Source organism: Prionailurus viverrinus, chromosome B4, assembly GCF_022837055.1.
Source record: "Prionailurus viverrinus isolate Anna chromosome B4, UM_Priviv_1.0, whole genome shotgun sequence".
In the NCBI taxonomy this organism is placed as follows: Eukaryota; Metazoa; Chordata; class Mammalia; order Carnivora; family Felidae; genus Prionailurus; species Prionailurus viverrinus.
The window spans coordinates 21547724-21564834 of record NC_062567.1 but is presented as its reverse complement, the minus strand read 5'-3'; the positions used below and the strand labels follow the sequence as shown (position 1 = coordinate 21564834).

General features: G+C 38.3%; 1 protein-coding gene across 5 annotated transcripts in view; it reads left to right on the top strand.

Moving 5' to 3' along the window:
- Positions 1–16289, top strand: part of LOC125171214 (protein adenylyltransferase SelO-like) — a 36159-nt gene extending 19870 nt beyond the window's left edge. For 4 of the 5 annotated variants that reach the window (XM_047868422.1, XM_047868421.1, XM_047868425.1 and 1 more), the window contains 7 exons: positions 941–985; positions 1082–1163; positions 1254–1346; positions 4289–4368; positions 5136–5179; positions 12278–12357; positions 15991–16289. In XM_047868422.1, coding sequence (XP_047724378.1) covers positions 941–985; positions 1082–1163; positions 1254–1346; positions 4289–4368; positions 5136–5179; positions 12278–12357; positions 15991–16113 — 547 coding nt within the window. In that variant the 3' untranslated portion in view covers positions 16114–16289. The remainder of the gene's footprint in view (positions 1–940; positions 986–1081; positions 1164–1253; positions 1347–4288; positions 4369–5135; positions 5180–12277; positions 12358–15990) is intronic. The other variant, XM_047868423.1, reaches the window with a different exon arrangement.
- The last annotated feature ends 822 nt before the right edge of the window (positions 16290–17111 follow it).

The following is a 17111-nucleotide window of genomic DNA, read 5'->3' as shown; positions in this document are numbered from 1 at the left end:
ATGGAGTCTGCTTGGGATTCTCTCTTTCACACTCTCTCTCTGCTGCCCCCCCCCCCCCTTGCACACTCACACACTCTCTTTCATTCAAAATAAATAAACATTAAAAAAAAAAAGATAAGTCCCTCTTTGGGCTCTGCACTGACAGCACAGAGTCTGCTTGGGATTCTTTCTCTCTCCCTTTCTCTCTCTCTCTCTCTTTCTCTCTGCCCCTCCTCCCCTGGTTCATGCACATGCACTCTCTTTCATCGAAATAAACATTAAAAAAAAAAAAAAAAGAAACTAGGGGCACCTGGGTGGCTTAGTTAGTTTCGTGTCTGACTTCGACTCAGGACATGATCTAGCAATTTGCAAGTTCGAGCCCCACATTGGGCTCTCCGCTGTCAGTGCAGAGTTTGCTTTGGATCCTCTGTCCCCCATTCTCTCTGCCCCTGCCCTGCTTGCCTACTCTCTCTCTCAAAAATAAACAAACATTAAAAAAGTAAAAAAAAAAAAAAAGTAGAAACTTAATTTTTTTAAAGATGAGTTTAAGGTGGGGGGATGCACCTGGGTGGCTCAGTCAGTTAAATGTCTGACTTGGGCTCAGGTCATGATTTCACAGTTTGTGAGTTTCAGCCCCACATTGGGCTCTGTGCTGACGGCTCAGAGCCTGGAGCCTGCTTTGGATTTGGATTCTGTGTCTCTCCTCCTCGTCTGTCTCTCTGCCCCTCCCCCACTTGTGCATGCTCCCTCTTTCTCTCTCAAAAATAAACTAACTTAAAAAAAAAAGATGAGTTTAAGGTTAAGAATGCTTTAATCTTTATATTTTTATGAAATATGGGAATTGAGATTGGTAAATATAATAATTATATTTAATATATGAAAAGGTTCACTTTGTTCTGATGATTTAAGAATGTTAATTTTAAATAAAGATTTCATTGTCCTTCCTTTTTTCTTCCTGTAGAGCTGCTCAGATTCTTGAGGGGTATGCAGTTCTTTATTATACAAGGTTTGTCCTTTTGAATACACATATTAAAGCATCCTGGTTGGTTTGGGGACAATTCTTAAGATAGTGAGTTGAATTGAAATAACATTTCTCTTTCAGATTTAGAGAATTGTTCAAAGCCAAATTAGGATTACTTGGGGAAACAAAGGGTGATGATGATTTAATTGCATTTCTCTTACATGTGAGTTTGTCATTTTATATCTTTTTTTCCTTGTATTTGAATTACTATTCTTGAAGAATTGAGATTGATAAATATAATCATTTCCATTAGCTCATGGAAAAGACAGCAGCTGATTTTACAATGACATTTCGGCAGCTCAGCGAGATAACTCAAAGCGAGTTACAGGAGCGCAACATTCCCCAGGTAGTAATTTGCGACATTTGTTTTTCTCTTAATTCAGTATTCTTTAACAGATTTATTGAGGTATAATTTACATACCATGAAATTCCACTGGCCTGAAGCATATAATTCAATGATTTTTAAAAAATTTATGGATCTATGCAGTTATCACAATTCTAGAACAATTCCATCACCCTAAAAGAGATCCTTCCTGCCCATTTGCAGTTAATCCCTGTTTCCACTCCTAGCCCCCAACCACCTACTAATTAATTTTGTGTCTCAAGGTTTTCATTTTCTAGACATTTCCTATAGGTGGACTCATACAGTGTGTAGTCTTTTGCTTCTCCATTAGCCTAGTTCTGAGGTTCAGCCATGGTGTTATCTGTATCGGTAATTCTTTCCTCCTTGTTGCTGAGCGGTGCTCTGCTGTATGGATATACCACCATTGGCTGATGCGTTTACCAGTTGATGGACATTTGGGTTATTTCCACTTTTTGGTTACTGTGAGTAAATACTGATCTGAACATTCATGTGCAAGTTTTGGTGTGAACATATGTTTTCATTTCTCTTGGATAGATACTAGGAGTGGAATTGCTGGATTGTTTAGTAAAATGTATGTTTGATTCCTTAAGAAACTGCCAAACGGTCTCTAAAGTGGCAGGGGCTTAATTTAGTTTTAAAAGTATGTGTTGCCTTTTTATTTCAACACGAACACATTGCATTTATGAAATATTATGGGTACTACCAGAAGATTCTTACTTATAGATTTTTAGATACCTAGATCTATTTCTAAGGTCTATTAAAAAACAAAATTCAGGGGCGCCTGGGTGGCGCAGTCGGTTAAGCGTCCGACTTCAGCCAGGTCACGATCTCGCGGTCCGTAAGTTCGAGCCCCGCGTCGGGCTCTGGGCTGATGGCTCGGAGCCTGGAGCCTGTTTCCGATTCTGTGTCTCCCTCTCTCTCTGCCCCTCCCCCGTTCATGCTCTGTCTCTCTCTGTCCCAAAAATAAATAAATGTTGAAAAAAAAAAGTCTTTAAAAAAAAACAAACAAAATTCAGGGGCGCCTGGGTGGCGCAGCCGGTTAAGCGTCCGACTTCAGCCAGGTCACGATCTCGCGCGGTCCGTGAGTTCGAGCCCCGCGTCGGGCTCTGGGCTGATGGCTCAGAGCCTGGAGCCTGTTTCCGATTCTGTGTCTCCCTCTCTCTCTGCCCCTCCCCTGTTCATGCTCTGTCTCTCTCTGTCCCAAAAAAAATAAATAAACGTTGAAAAAAAAATTTAAAAATTATAAAAAAAAAAACAAAAAACAAAAAAACAAAATTCAGCTGTATAAATTTGAAGATCCAATGGGTTTTATTCAACAATTCATGAATGGGGCAGCATCCCACCTAGCAAACAGAAAGGAGCTCTGAGGAGCTGTACAAAATGGGGGACTTTTATAGGCAGAAGGGGACAGGGACAAGGAAAGAGCAGATTACGTCATCTTTTGGGGGAAGGATGGTAGGGGTCTATCAGGTGGATTACCTCACTGCTGCTGACCCGGGAGTTCCAGCTGACCAGTTAAGATTACCTTCCTGGGGGAGGTTGAAACTGCAATTAGGTTAGGTATTAAGTTTTGGTTTGGTGATGTGGGCTTAGCACAAGTGACTCCATTTTGGGCCTGTTTCTTTTTTGAACAGGTTTAAGTATTTTATATTATAGTCACTGTTTATTATTGTTTTTGAGATTAAAATTCAGCCTTATTTTTTGAAATTTCAATCTCTTCATTATATTACATGACATTCTGTGCCTAGTTAATGTTATCTTTTTATAGCCTCACAATGCATTTATTTATTCAAGAAGCACTTATTGAGAACCCACTATTATTAAGAACTTACTCTGGGACAGGCATTATAGTAAATGCTTTACAAAGTAATGAAAAATTAATAATAACAACACTAAACATTTACTGAGTGCTTATTATGTTTCAGGCACTATTCTAAGCATTTTATATGTATAATCTGTGCCATGACATGTGGGCAGGTACCACTGTTATTTCTATTTTACTGGTAAAGAAACTGAGGCATGGAGAGGCTATGTAGTGCCAGCTCACACAATTAGTAAGTGGCTGGCTGGGTTCAAACACTGGCAGCTTTCTCCAGAGCCCCTGTTCTTAACCTCTGGACTATCTGCATCTTTTTCCCATGAGCCCTTCACAGTAAGTAGCTCAATATAGTAATAAAAGTAAATTATTGTTAGCTTTCAGTTTATTTTCTGTCGATAGGTAAACATCAGGATCTGATTCTCATGTTTACTCATGCCCGATGAGGCCCCTTCATGCTATGGAGCTCTTAGCCCGTAGTTGTAGGGCTAGAATTTCGTGTTAGAGAATGCTTGGAGTAGTGAGGAACCCCTCTTTGGGCCTCCTCAATTTGCCCCACAAATTAAGTTTTTAAAAATAAATTATACATTATTTAAAGGAAAGCTTTTGGTAATATCAGTATTCACGTGTAATCTCTATAAGAACTTTTTTTTTTTTTTGTATCTTAAATCATGCCATTATGTGGCTTTCCATGAATTAGAACTTTAGAGTTGAATGTTATATAAAGAGAAGGAAGGGCCGCCTGGGTGGCTCAGTCGGTTAAGTGTCTGACTCTTGATTTCTACTCAGGTCACGATCTCACGGTTTGTGAGTTCAAGCCCCACGTCAGGTTCAGTGCTGATAGCATGGAGCCTGCTTGGGATTCTCTCTCCCTCTCTCTGTGCCCCTCCCCTGCTCACATGTATTTTCCTCTAAAAATAAATAAACATTAAAAAACAAGAAAAAGAAAATATTATTCTTTTTTTAGTACTACTTCTACTTGAAATAGCATGTCTTAAAAAATCTGGATAAGTTATTATTAAGGAATATAATTTAAAGTAATATGAAGTTAAAATAAACTGAACCAATATTAATATACTAAGCAGCCTATTATTGTATTTTCATTTAGCAATTCTGGGCGCTGAATATGATTTCAAAGCACAAGCTCTTTTCAGCCTGGGTATCCCAGTACCTGCTGAGACTGAAGAGGTAAGGCAATCTAACCATTTCCGAAAAAGGATGCAATGTTGTATCAAGCCATCAAGCCTCTCTTTCTTTAATTCTCCAACATTTCCTTCTACTGCTGAGTACTTTGCACCTGCCTAGGCGTCCACAGCAACACCTCACCCATGCAGAGAGCACCTGTCTGCTCACCCCAACTCTGATAACACTGTTCCCCAAGTTCCTTGGGAGCCCATGCCCTGAAGCTCTGGAGAAGAGCTTCTCAGGTTTCCATCCATGCCTCTTAGTTGTCACATCTTCTACACTTGTGACAAGTTACTTTGTTTCATAAATCACAGTGAATTACTTGGGAGTAAAGACATTGTAGGTAGTGGCCCCTGAACGGAGAGACGGGAAAACCACAGGAAGAAATAGCTTTTCCCAGTTTAATGGCCCCTGAAGGCTGTTTATAAAGACAACCATGATTAATCAAGAAAAAGCTAAATTATTTTCAGAAAGCCATGTTTAAGATAAGGAAAAGTATCAGAAAATTTAGAGTTTTAGACAAAACTATTTTTTAATTGGTAAAAATAAAAGACTTGGAATTACCTAAAATAATTAAACAAGGTAGTAGTTTGTGTATTATTTAATCAAACTCAGTATTTTCTATCTTCCTTTCAGACACTGATGCAATGTGATTTTTAAATGTTTTTTTTCCAATATTTGTCTTGTGAAATAATTCCCACTCTTTTGAAAACAAGCTATGATATAAGGAGACAGTGGTTAATTTTGTCCTTTGTTTTATTCATTGTTAGTAACATGAACGATTCAGATTCTGAAAGAAGAAAAAGAATGACAAGTAAGTAAGCCTTTTGATTTTTCCAATTTTAAGGATTATCACATAAAAGCAACATTCTTTTGAAAGCTGGAAGTAATTACTTGAGGAACTGACGGGTTGTTTTTGGTTTTGGTGTTGGCATTTTTGGCTTGTTGTTAACTAGGATAATTGTACTTGAGTGTATTTTAGTTGAGTTGAAGTGTCATCTATGAGCTTGCCTAATGACATTTCACACAGTATAATAGTTCTGCTTTTAATAAGTTTGCATACAGATGTTAAAATCATATAGTCCTTTTTAAAATTTTATTTGAGAGAGGCATATCATGCATGTGCTAGTGTGGGAAGGGCAGAGAGAGGGAGAGAGAGAGACACACACAGACACAGACAGACAGACAGAGATTCCCAAGCAGGCTCCATGCCCACAGTGCAGAGCCCAATGCAGAGCTCAATCCCAAGACCATGAGACCATGACCTAAGTCAAAATCAAGAGTTGGACGCTCAACCGACTGGGCCACCCAAGCGTTCCTAAAATAATATAGTCTTTTTTTTTTAAATGTTTATTTATTTATTTATTTATTTATTTTTGAGAGAGAGACAGAATGTGAGAAGGGTAGGGGCAGAGAGAGAGGGAGTCACAGAATCTGAAGCAGGTTCTAGGCTCTGAGCTGTCAGCACAGAGCCCAAAGCAAGGCTTGAACTCACAGACCTAGAGATCATGACCTGAGCTGAAGTTGGACGCTTAAGTGACTGAGCCATCTAGGTGCCCCAATAAGATATAGTCTTAAAAGATGGGGAGAGACAAGGTAGTTTGGGTTATGATGAAAGAAGGTGAGTTTGGGGATCTGGCAGATGAATCTCCTCTTGTGACTTTTTAGCTGTATGATCTGAAAGATACTTAACTCTCTGAGTTTAAAAGTCCTTAGTTGTATAATGAGGATATTTTGCAGGGATGTAGTATTGGAGCGTAATAATATATGTAAGGTATCTAGCCACAGTGCCGGGGCCATAATACACATCCAGTAAATGATAGCTCTGAAAATAAATCATCTCTAATACTGATTTCAGTTTACCATGTGACTTCACGGTTGGTTTGGTGAATAAAACAATGGAAGTTAGTTATTTTTGCGGTATGGAGTCTAACAAGATCAAAGAAGTTAAGCTGAGTGCCTGAGCACTCCTGCCTCACTTAGGACTTGTATAGAGAGCTAGTGTGTGTCATCAGGGTGGCCAATTCATGTGAATGAAATAATGATGATGCTCACATTCCATGTGAGGTTAGGGAATGAGATTGCTTCTTGAACTCAAGACCTTATTGTAGAAATAAAACCAAGTTTAGTTTTTACAGAGAAGTGAGTGATCTATTTGAGGATCAGCATGGATTTAGTTTCCACTTCTGTCCACTGCTGCATTTGTACAGAATTTATAAGCCAGCTCAGAATATGGACAGTCAGCAGTCAAGAGAAAGAAGAAATTGAAAGAATAACATGTGGTGGAAGTCTTTAGTATTTGGATTTGTTTGGTTATGACAGGATGGATGAGATGATAAAATGAAAGAAATTTCACTGAAGTCAAGGCTGCAGCTTTGAGTTATGTTAGAGAAACAGTAAGTGCTGAACAGTGGGCTCTCAAGGAAGGGAAAAAGATAAATTTTCACAAAGAGCAAAGGCATGATAAAAGTTCATAATGATAGCTCAGTTATGTTTTTAAAGGCACACTTCCATATGTTATTATTATATGCTTAACTGATATGAAAATGCAAATATATAAGAAATTGATTGCACAAATTCATGCAACAATGTGTATCAGGGATGTGGAATTAAAGAATTGTATAGGTGTGAAGAAATAAAACATCTAAGAAGAGCGTCCTGTGTAGTGAAGTCCAATTCTTCATTTCTCTTAGGGAGTCTTCATTCCTATGTATGGTCTTGACCTGAGTTTATTTTCCTCAGAGAGATAGCATGGCACGGGCTCCAGAGGTGGGCCTGCTGTGCTCGAGCTCTGGTTTGGCCATTTATTTCCTACATGTTATTAAGCAAGTCATTTGATTCCTTCATCCCTCCTTTTCTCTTTCTGGTGTGTATATATACTTTTTAGGGGCCTTACTGAGGTATCATTTACATAAAATTCACTCATTTTAAGTGTACCGTGATTTTTTTAGATTAAATTTAAAAAACTGTGCAACTCTACCAGGTATTTATCCAAGGGATACAGGTATGCTGTTTCAAAGGGTTACATGCACCCCCATGTTTATAGCAGCACTATCGACAATGGCCAAAGTATGGAAAGAGCCCAAATGTCCATCAACAGATGAATGGATAAAGAAGATGTGGTATATATATGTACAATGGAGTATTATTTGGCAATCAAAGAGTGAAATCTTGTCATTTGCAACAATGTGGATGGAACTAGAGGGTATTATGCTAAGTGAAATTAGTCAGTTGGAGAAAGACAAATATCATGAGTTCACTCATATGAGGACTTTAAGATACCAAACATAAGGGAAGGGACGGAAAAATAATATAAAAACAGGGAGGGGGACGGGACACCTGTGTGGCTGAGTCAGTTAAGCATCCAACTTGAGCTCAGGTCGTGATCTCACGGTTTGTGGGTTCAAGCCCCACGTCAGGCTCTGTGCTGACAGCTCAGAGCCTGAAGCCTGCTTTGGATTCTAATGTCTCCCTCTCTCTGCCCCTCCCCTTCTCACACTTTGTATGTCTCTCTCTCAAAAATCAACATTAAAAAAAAATTAAAAAGAAAACAGGCAGGGGGACAAAACATAAGAGACTCTTAAATATAAAGAACAAACAGAGGGCTGCTGGAGGGGTTGTGGGAAGGGGGATGGGCTAAATGGGTAAGGAGCATTAAGGAATCTACTCCTGAAATCATTGTTGCACCATATGCTAACTAACTTGGATGTAAGTTAAAAAATAAATAAATTATTAATTAAAAAAATTGTGCAACCGTGACCATCCAGTTTTAAAACATTTCTATCTAGTTGACCCCTCTTTTGTTTTCTCACCTGTAAAGTGCATTTACATCATAGGGTGTTGCACAAATTCAGGGAGATAGTAGTTGGCACATAATAAGTACTCGATAAGCGTCAGCTATAATACTAGTATAGAGTACATTAAGTATCTTTGTCACAGGGTTGTTGGGAAGACTGGGATGACTTCATGTTTTCTAGAAACCAAAAGACTAAAAATATATTGCTGTTATATATTGTTTCAAAACATTAAAAAAATTAATAGTAGATTAGGGGAATGTTTGCTTTAAAATTTTTTTGTAGATGCTCCAAATTGCAAGCAATGGGAACATCAAAGATGAGTGTTTTATTTATTTAAAAAATTAAAAAAAAAATTTTAATGTGTATTTTTGGGAGAGAGAGAGAGAGAGAGAGAGAGAGAGCGAGTGAGCAGGGGAGGGGCAGAGAGAAAGGGAGACACAGAATCCGAAGCAAGCTCCAGGCTCTGAGCTGTCAGCATAGAGCCCGATGCAGAGCTTGAACTCATGAACCACGATATCATGACCTGAGGTGAAGTCGGACACTTAACCAACTGAGCCACCCAGGCGTCCCTAAAGAATAGTGTTTTAAAGGTCATAGAATTTTTTTTTTAATTCTGCAAGATTTATTATTTTTAAACCTCCAAATAACTCTATGATCCTAAGCCACCAGAGGACATTGATCTCTTTTATGTCACACTGTGCCCACACAGCCCAGCTCATATTAAAACTTTAATAAATGCTTTTGATGACTCTCCTTACTATGCGTCTAGGCAAGCCATTATAGCTCCAGCATTATACAAGTGGGTTTCTGAAATAAAACTAACTTGGTTGTAATTCTGAAAATGCATCAGTGTAATTCTGCTTTCTTTGTGCCTAGTAGTGAATTTGTGGCACAGGCTCAGAAGAATCTTTATTTGTCCTTAGAACACAGCTACTGTAGAGCTCAAGGCCAACTATGTTGAAATCCTGGGTTTGAGCCTCATTATAAAATATAACTGTAGGCCTAGTCCACAGGTATAAATGTAAATTGTGGCCTCAAGTAAATATTTTAGACCTGACCTTTTGTAGATACTAGGATAAAGAAAAAATTCCTTCTTCATTCTTCTTCCTGGACATTAAAAAAAAACACAGGTGGGGTGCCTGGGTGGCTCAGTCAGTTGAGCATCCAACTCTTGATTTTGGCTCAGGTCATGATCCTGGGGTTGTGGGACTGAGCCTTGTGTCAGGCTCTGCACTGAGTGTGGAGCTTGCTTAAGATTCTCTCTCTCTATTTTTCTCTCTCTGCCCCTCTTCCCTGTATGCACATACTTTGTCTCTATCTCTCAAAAAAAGAAAGAACAATGGAAGATGCTATATTTGAAATAATTTGTCTCTTAAAGTATGTTAATAACTAACAATTATGAGGATAAGATTTATTTTTATTTTTATTGAATTAGATAGATGGTAAAGAGAGTTGCCATTTTCCCGTTTCATTGCCAGCCTGTTAAAGATTAGTTGAGTTTAATAATTTGAAGTGCTCAGTGTTTTATGGACGTTGAGTCTTTCTGATATACTGATCTTTTCCAATTGAGGGTAGCAATGGCATGCTTTCTTTGTATTATGATGTACTCAGTAAAACATAGCCTTAACTCTCTTGACAGCTAAATTTACCTTTTCAGAAAGATATACTAAGTCCCTCTTATATTCCCTTTTTTTGCACCATCTCATTGTTTAAAGATGAGACTTCAAACATGAATTTGAGTCCTGCCCTTACGTAGTCAACACTCTAGTGGATCAGGGATTATCACATTATATGTAACTCTGGCTGGGCTTGTGTGTGGACATAATCCTCATTAACCCACTGCTTAACATTTTATTGCCAAAAGAAAGAACCTACCAACAGAAAGTTCCCAACTAGATAAAAATGTACAGAATTAGATAACTCCTCAAAGAATCTTATAAACATCTATAATTATCTGATTTTCAAGTAGTTTACATATTTGTAACTTGGTCCAAAGCACTTCTGCTTGTAGCTGAAATTCCCAGTATGTTTTAATAGTATTTTACTGTCAGGTTTCTATGACATGTGTGTCAAATTTGCCAAACTTAAAATTTTTTTTAATGTTTATTTATTTTTGAGAGACAGAGACAGAATGCGAGTGGGTTAGGGGCAGAGAGAGAGGGAGACACAGAATCCGAAGCAGGCTCCAGGGTCTGAGCTGTCGCACAGAGCCTGATGTGGAGCTTGAACTCACGAGCTGTGAGATCATGACCTGAGCTGAAGTTGGACGCTCAACCGACTGAGCCACCCACGCACCCCAGATTTGTCAAGCTTTTAATTGGAAGCTTCCTCTCTCCCTCTGCCTAAGCTAAGCACTTCCACAACATCCCTTGCACATTAGTTTTCTTTTTGTTTAAAGATTGTACATATTTTTGTGTACATGTTTTTATTTTAAAGGAGTTCTGTATGAATTCTTTAAAACTGAAAAGTACCTGGGTGGCTCAGTTGGTTAAGTGGCCAACATCGGTTCAGGTCATGATCTCATGGTTCAGGAGTCCGAGCCCTGCGTTGGGCTCTGTGCTGACAGCTCAGAGCCTGGAGCCTGTCTGAGATTCTGTGTCTCCCCCTGTCTCTGCCCTTCCCTCCCCTGCTCTCTCTCTCTCTCTCTCTCTCTCTCTCTCTCTCTGTTGCTTGCAAAAATAAAACATTAAAATTGAGAAATGCAGAAAGACTAAAAAAAGATCCCCTGTATTTGTAAACATAGTTACTATTTACTTTTTGATGTATTTACTTCTAGTCTTTTTCATGTGTATTGATTAGGAGAAATATGTGATGGTAATCATACTATGGTATAATTTTATATATATATATATATATACACACATATATATATATATATATATATATATATATATTTTTTTTTTTTTTTTTTTTACCAAGAATAAATAAGGCATTTTTCCTTACTACTTCATTCTTTATAATGTAACATTTTTAATGGCTGGATAATATTTCTTAGGAAGGGTATACAGTGTTTTACTTAACCATTCCCCTAATATTAAGTATTTAAATTGTTTCTGGTTTTCTTTAATGTAAATAATACTTTTTAAGTTCTAATTTGTTTTCATAGACTACATTCCTAGAGAATTGCTGGGTCACAAGGCACTTATATTATTAGATTATCCGTCATATCATGGCAGATCTTTAAAACCAAGTTGAAAGGGAATTTGTATGTTTCCACCATTCAAGTAGTTTGGAAAACTGTTGAGAATCACAAAATTGTAATTTCTGGAGTCTGCTCGGAATTTCTGTTGTGCCAGTGGGGATAAGCATCCTCCCTCTCTACTCAGTTGATAAATTGTTTTGGAAAAAGCTCATCTCCAATAAAGACATAATTTCTGGAATTTTTTAAATGTGCCATTATACTACCTTTAATATGAAAAAATGTGTGGTTACTATCAAAAATGTAAATTTATAAGGAATTTTGCCTTCCTGTAACCCTTCATGCTTGCTCTTGGCAGCATGAACATTAAGCAGTCCCACTAAGTCAGACCTTAATTCTGAGCTTGAGGATGTTAAAAGTAGCAACTTCTCCTCCCCCACCTCCACTCAGGCTGTGGGGCCTAATGCAGATGCATTTACTACTTTCTCCAGCCTTAGAAAATGCTTAGTGAGGGGCGCCTAAATCGGTTAAGTGTGTGACTCTTGGTTTTGGCTCAGGTCATGCTCTCAGGGTTGTAGGAAGCAGCCTGATCCTACAGAGCCTGATTGGGATGCTCTCTCTCTGTCCCTCTCTCTCTGTCCCTCCCCCACTCGCTCTCAAAATAAATAAACGTTAAAAAAAAAAAATACTCAGTGAACTGAATATGGTGCAAAAATCCCAAAGTAATGATGAACCACTGAAGAGAAAAACCAAACCCAGTACTGCTCATAGCGCTCAAAAAAGTGTTTTCTGTACCATCAGATAATAGACACTGTACATTGTTTATAAACAATCAGAATTGACTGATGCTGATCTTTGCTTCTCATTTGTGCCTTCCAGCAAAGTTCTTAAAGCTTACCTAATTTGGGGGGAGATTTCATATTGCCTTTGTGGACTTAGTAACTTACTGTTCCAAAACACACTTTTCCCTCTGAAGCTGTTAATCCTAGGTATGTGCTGAGGAACTGGATGGCAGAATCCGCAGTGCGAAAAGCAGAAAGGAATGATTTTTCAGAGGTACGGTGTGTGAGTCTCCTGGGTTTATATTTACTAATTTTAAGTGTATCATATTTTATTTATTTATTTTTTTAATTTTTTTTTTCAACGTTTATTTATTTTTTTGGGACAGAGAGAGACAGAGCATGAACGGGGGAGGGGCAGAGAGAGAGGGGGACACAGAATCAGAAACAGGCTCCAGGCTCTGAGCCATCAGCCCAGAGCCTGACGCGGGGCTCGAACTCACGGACTGCGAGATCATGACCTGGCTGAAGTCGGACGCTTAACCGACTGCGCCACCCAGGCGCCCCAAGTGTATCATATTTTAAGCACACTTACTTTGTTTGCAGACACGTGAAACTAGACCACTGCCAGTACCAGCTTTTCCTTCTTGTTGCCTGGTCTCTCTTTATCAGTAAATCATTGTTTCATTTTTTAAAATAAAAAAATTTAAATTAAAAAAAATCCATTCTTTAATGGATTTAAAATTTTAAAGATTCATTTATATCATAAATCTATATTAGTTAAACTTCTGAGGGTTTGATGCTGCTGCTTCTTGTTTATGTTTTGGAGTTTTGGATTTCAATCTGTGGAATCCAGTGAAGGCTGATTTAAGGGCGCATCTCCCCAGAGGGAGTTACTTTTGCTTCTACTGGGTGTCCAACGCACTAGCAATGTGGGTCCACTTAAATTCATACTGACAACAGTGAAGATAAATGAACTGGGTCTATGTGCATCTGCATGGATGAATCCCACATGTAATGTTAAGCAAAACAAGCAAGGGGCAAAGGAATATATACCACATGCTTATTACCACTTAAATACAGTGCAAAACATGCAAAATCGTATGTCACTTAGGGATGCATGTGTGTATAACAAAAGTAACAAAATGAATAAAGATGATAAATATCATTTTTGGACTGTGGTTACTTGGAGGCAAGGAAGAAATTTGCATTAGGGAAGGAGACTCCTATTGGGCTCCAGTCATATTGGAAGTATTTGATTTCTAAAGCGGAGTGGAGGATATACAAGTGTTCATTGTATTGTTCTGCATACTTTCTTGTATGCTTCAAATACTTCACAATCAGTTATTTAAAATGCAATGTACATAATTATTTTTTTTTAGAAGAGGAACAGCCTTGGGGCGTCTGGGTGGTTCAGTCAGTTGAGCATCCGACTTCAGCTCAGGTTGTGATCTTGCAGTTCATGTGTTCGAACCCTGCATTGGGCTCTGTGCTGACAGCTCAGAGCCTGGAGCCTGCTTCGGATTCTATGTCTCCTTCTCTCTCTACCCCTCCCCTGCTTGCACTCTCTCTCTCTCTAAAAAATAAAATAAACATTTTAAAAAGTTTAAAAAAAAGGGGGGGGATGGCCTTGGTGTTCATGCTGTCACTCTGTGCTGCACTGGAGTAGGTGTTATGGATGCTCCTGCCTTCTTTCCCTCAGAATCATTCTCTCCACAGAGTGTGCATGGTCACTACCAACCGATCAGGGCTGGCCTGAGAAACTATTTTTGCTATTTCTAATTTGGAACTTGCATTAACTTTATATTTCAGTAGTTAAATTAGCTTGACAAATCTAGGTTTTCATTTTAGAAAATATTTTAAAATATCTTTTTTTCAATGTTTGTTTTTGAGAGAGAGCACGAGCGGGGAAGGGGCAGAGAGAAAGGGAGACACAGAATCTGAAGTAGGCTCCAGGCTCTGAGCCATCCGCACAGAGCCCCACTCAGCTCAGAAAGATGGACAACAGGGGGCGCCTGGGTGGCTCAGTTGGTTGAGGGGCCAACTCTTGATTTGAGCTCAGGTTATGATCTCACAATTCATGAGATGGAGCCCCATGTGGGGCTCTGCGTTGACAGCATGGAGCCTGCTTGGGATTCTCTCTCTCCCTCTCTTTCTCCCCCTCCCCCACTCATGTGCACACTCTCTCTCTACCTGTCTCAACATAAATAAATAAACATTAAAGAAAAAACTAAAAAAGAACTAACTAAATAAAAAGATGACAGAAATGGCTTACCAGCAGGGCAGCATCGCCTCCTCATTTGCAGGAGTTCAGTCCATGCCAGTAGCCCGGCACGGCAGTGAAGCTCAGGTGTGCACAGACGAGGTCCACACTGGGAAGACGCAGGGATAGCCCTGGCTTAAAAGCTTCATGCTCCATAGAAACCAGTATCTCTTGTAACAACTGCATAGGCATAGTCTCCAGTGTCCCCATGAGCGGCCTGCCTTATACCGAGTCACCACACTAGAGAAAGCCCAAAACACGCTGTCAGGTATTTACAGTTTTCCCATCCAGATGCTACTTGTCAGTCATAAGGAATATTATATGGTGACATAGTTGTCATACCACCTCATCAAGTTACCAGGGGAACAGAGCCAGACAGTTAATTCAGGGTTAAATTCTCATGCAGGAAAGGAAAAAGATTTTGTTAAACCTTTATATGGGTAACCGTTTACACACACAACTTGTGTTTACCTGTTTGCATCAAACACACTTCTTGAGAATCTACTCTATGCAGTGAAGAAGTATAAAAATGTATTCAGGGAGATTTTTAGCCAGCAAATGAGAGTAGAATAGGCATAAATAAGACTAACTTTGGTAAAAGTGTATGTATAGAAAGAACCCTGGGGGAAGTTGAGAGGGGCTCTAAAAGCACCATATTGATGATGATGCTGTCTTCCTATTAAATATTAGTAATACAGTAATACCCTCTATTCGATCTCTTGGTACTTTCTTAGTATAGACAATCATGCACCTTTTTCTATCAATAGATCTAAGCATTCCTTTATTAACACCCAAGGAAATGATATGCGCCAAAAATACCAAAGGAAATGCACCAAAAATATATTTTAACTGAAGTATGGTTGACATATAACATTATATTACTTTCAGGTGTACGACATGATGATTCAATATTTGTATATACTGTAAAATAATGACCACAGTAAGTCCAGTTAACATCCATCACCATACATAGTTACACATTTTTTTTTCTTGTGATGAAGTCTTTTCCAATCTACTCTCTTAGCAACTGCTATACTGTATTATTGTTAACTTTAGTCACCATGCTATACATTACATCTCCACGACATTTATTTCATAACTGGATGAGAAGAAACATTTAAATCCTAGAATTATTGTTGAAAGAGGTGTGTTTTTTAATGCCTCAGTTTATTACCATGGGTCAAAGTGCAAATGAGGAAGTGGCATGAGTTGGAATCCATGCCCTTGCTTTGGAAAAGACTGCAAACCACTGACATTATTTTCTTTTTGTAAATATTTTAGAAAATTATAATTCTCTTAATTCTGTGAAAGAATTGCTGAATTATCAGGATACATGTATGTATGTGTATATGTGTGTGTGGATATCTCTCTCTCTTTCTCTCTCTCTCTCTCTCTATATATATATATGGTCTTTTTGAGAGGGTACATATTTGTTCTCCTGTTTTAACACAAAACTAGTACTTAAAGGAACTTTCTGTGGAATGACAGAAATTTTAAGTAACAAGTATAGTTGAAATTTTAATACAATATACAGTGTTTAAACATTTTTAAAGAAATTTCAATTTAACCTTGTCATTCTGGGAATTTAGAAAAATGATAGGTCCTGAGGAAGAAAATGTGCATCTATGTGCTTCAATTGTTTGCCAGGTCCATCTTCTCCAGCGTGTTCTTCGGCATCCTTTCCAGAAGCATTCTGCAGCTGAAAAAGCAGGTTACTCCTCACCTACTCCTTCTTGGGCCAAGGACCTCAAAGTTAGCTGCTCATCTTGATTTAGGTTAAAGAAATGAAGGGATACTTTTGTCATTGAACTCAACATAGAATCATCCATTTGATAAATTCTTTAAAAAAATTTTTTTTAAACGTTTTTATTTATTTTTGAAGGAGAGAGAGAGAAGCCTGCTTGGGATTCTGTGTCTCCCTCTCTTTCTGCCCCTCCCCTGCTCGCTCTCTGTCTCTCTCAAAAATGAACATTAAGGGGCGCCTGGGTGGCGCAGTCGGTTAAGCGTCCGACTTCAGCCAGGTCACGATCTCGCGGTCCGTGAGTTCAAGCCCCGCGTCGGGCTCTGGGCTGATGGCTCAGAGCCTGGAGCCTGTTTCCGTTTCTGTGTCTCCCTCTCTCTCTGCCCCTCGCCCGTTCATGCTCTGTCTCTCTCTGTCCCAAAAATAAATAAACGTTGAAAAAAAAAATTAAAAAAAAAATTAAAAAAAAAATGAACATTAAAAAATTAAAAAAATAAAACTAAAGAAAACCTCACAAAATTTTAAGGTGACTGTTATTATTTAATTGTCAAAGTAACACTTGCTCATGCCAAGTAATACATGCTCATGTAAAAAATTTAAATAAAGAAGTATATTGAATAAATGTGGAAGTCTTCCTTCATACTCAACTTCCTCCTCTTTCCTATAACCATTCTCTGTCCCAGATATAAATATGCTTTATGAGTCTTGTATCTTTCAGATTTCTGCCGTACATTTACATACCTATCTAAAAACATATAAGTGCACAGGTTTATGTGACTAGGGGCACACTTGACACATTATTTTGTAAATTGGCTTTTATTTAGTTATACATATATTAATATTCAATATGAGTATGTGGTGATCTTCATTTGCTTTAATGGTTTAAAAATATTCCATGGTATAGATATACCATATTTTGTGAAATCATTTACATATTTTATACCCAATTGTGTTTCCAGATTTTTTTCCATTGTAAGAATAGCATCCTTGTCTGTGTATCTTTGTAGAATTCTACAAATAGAATTAA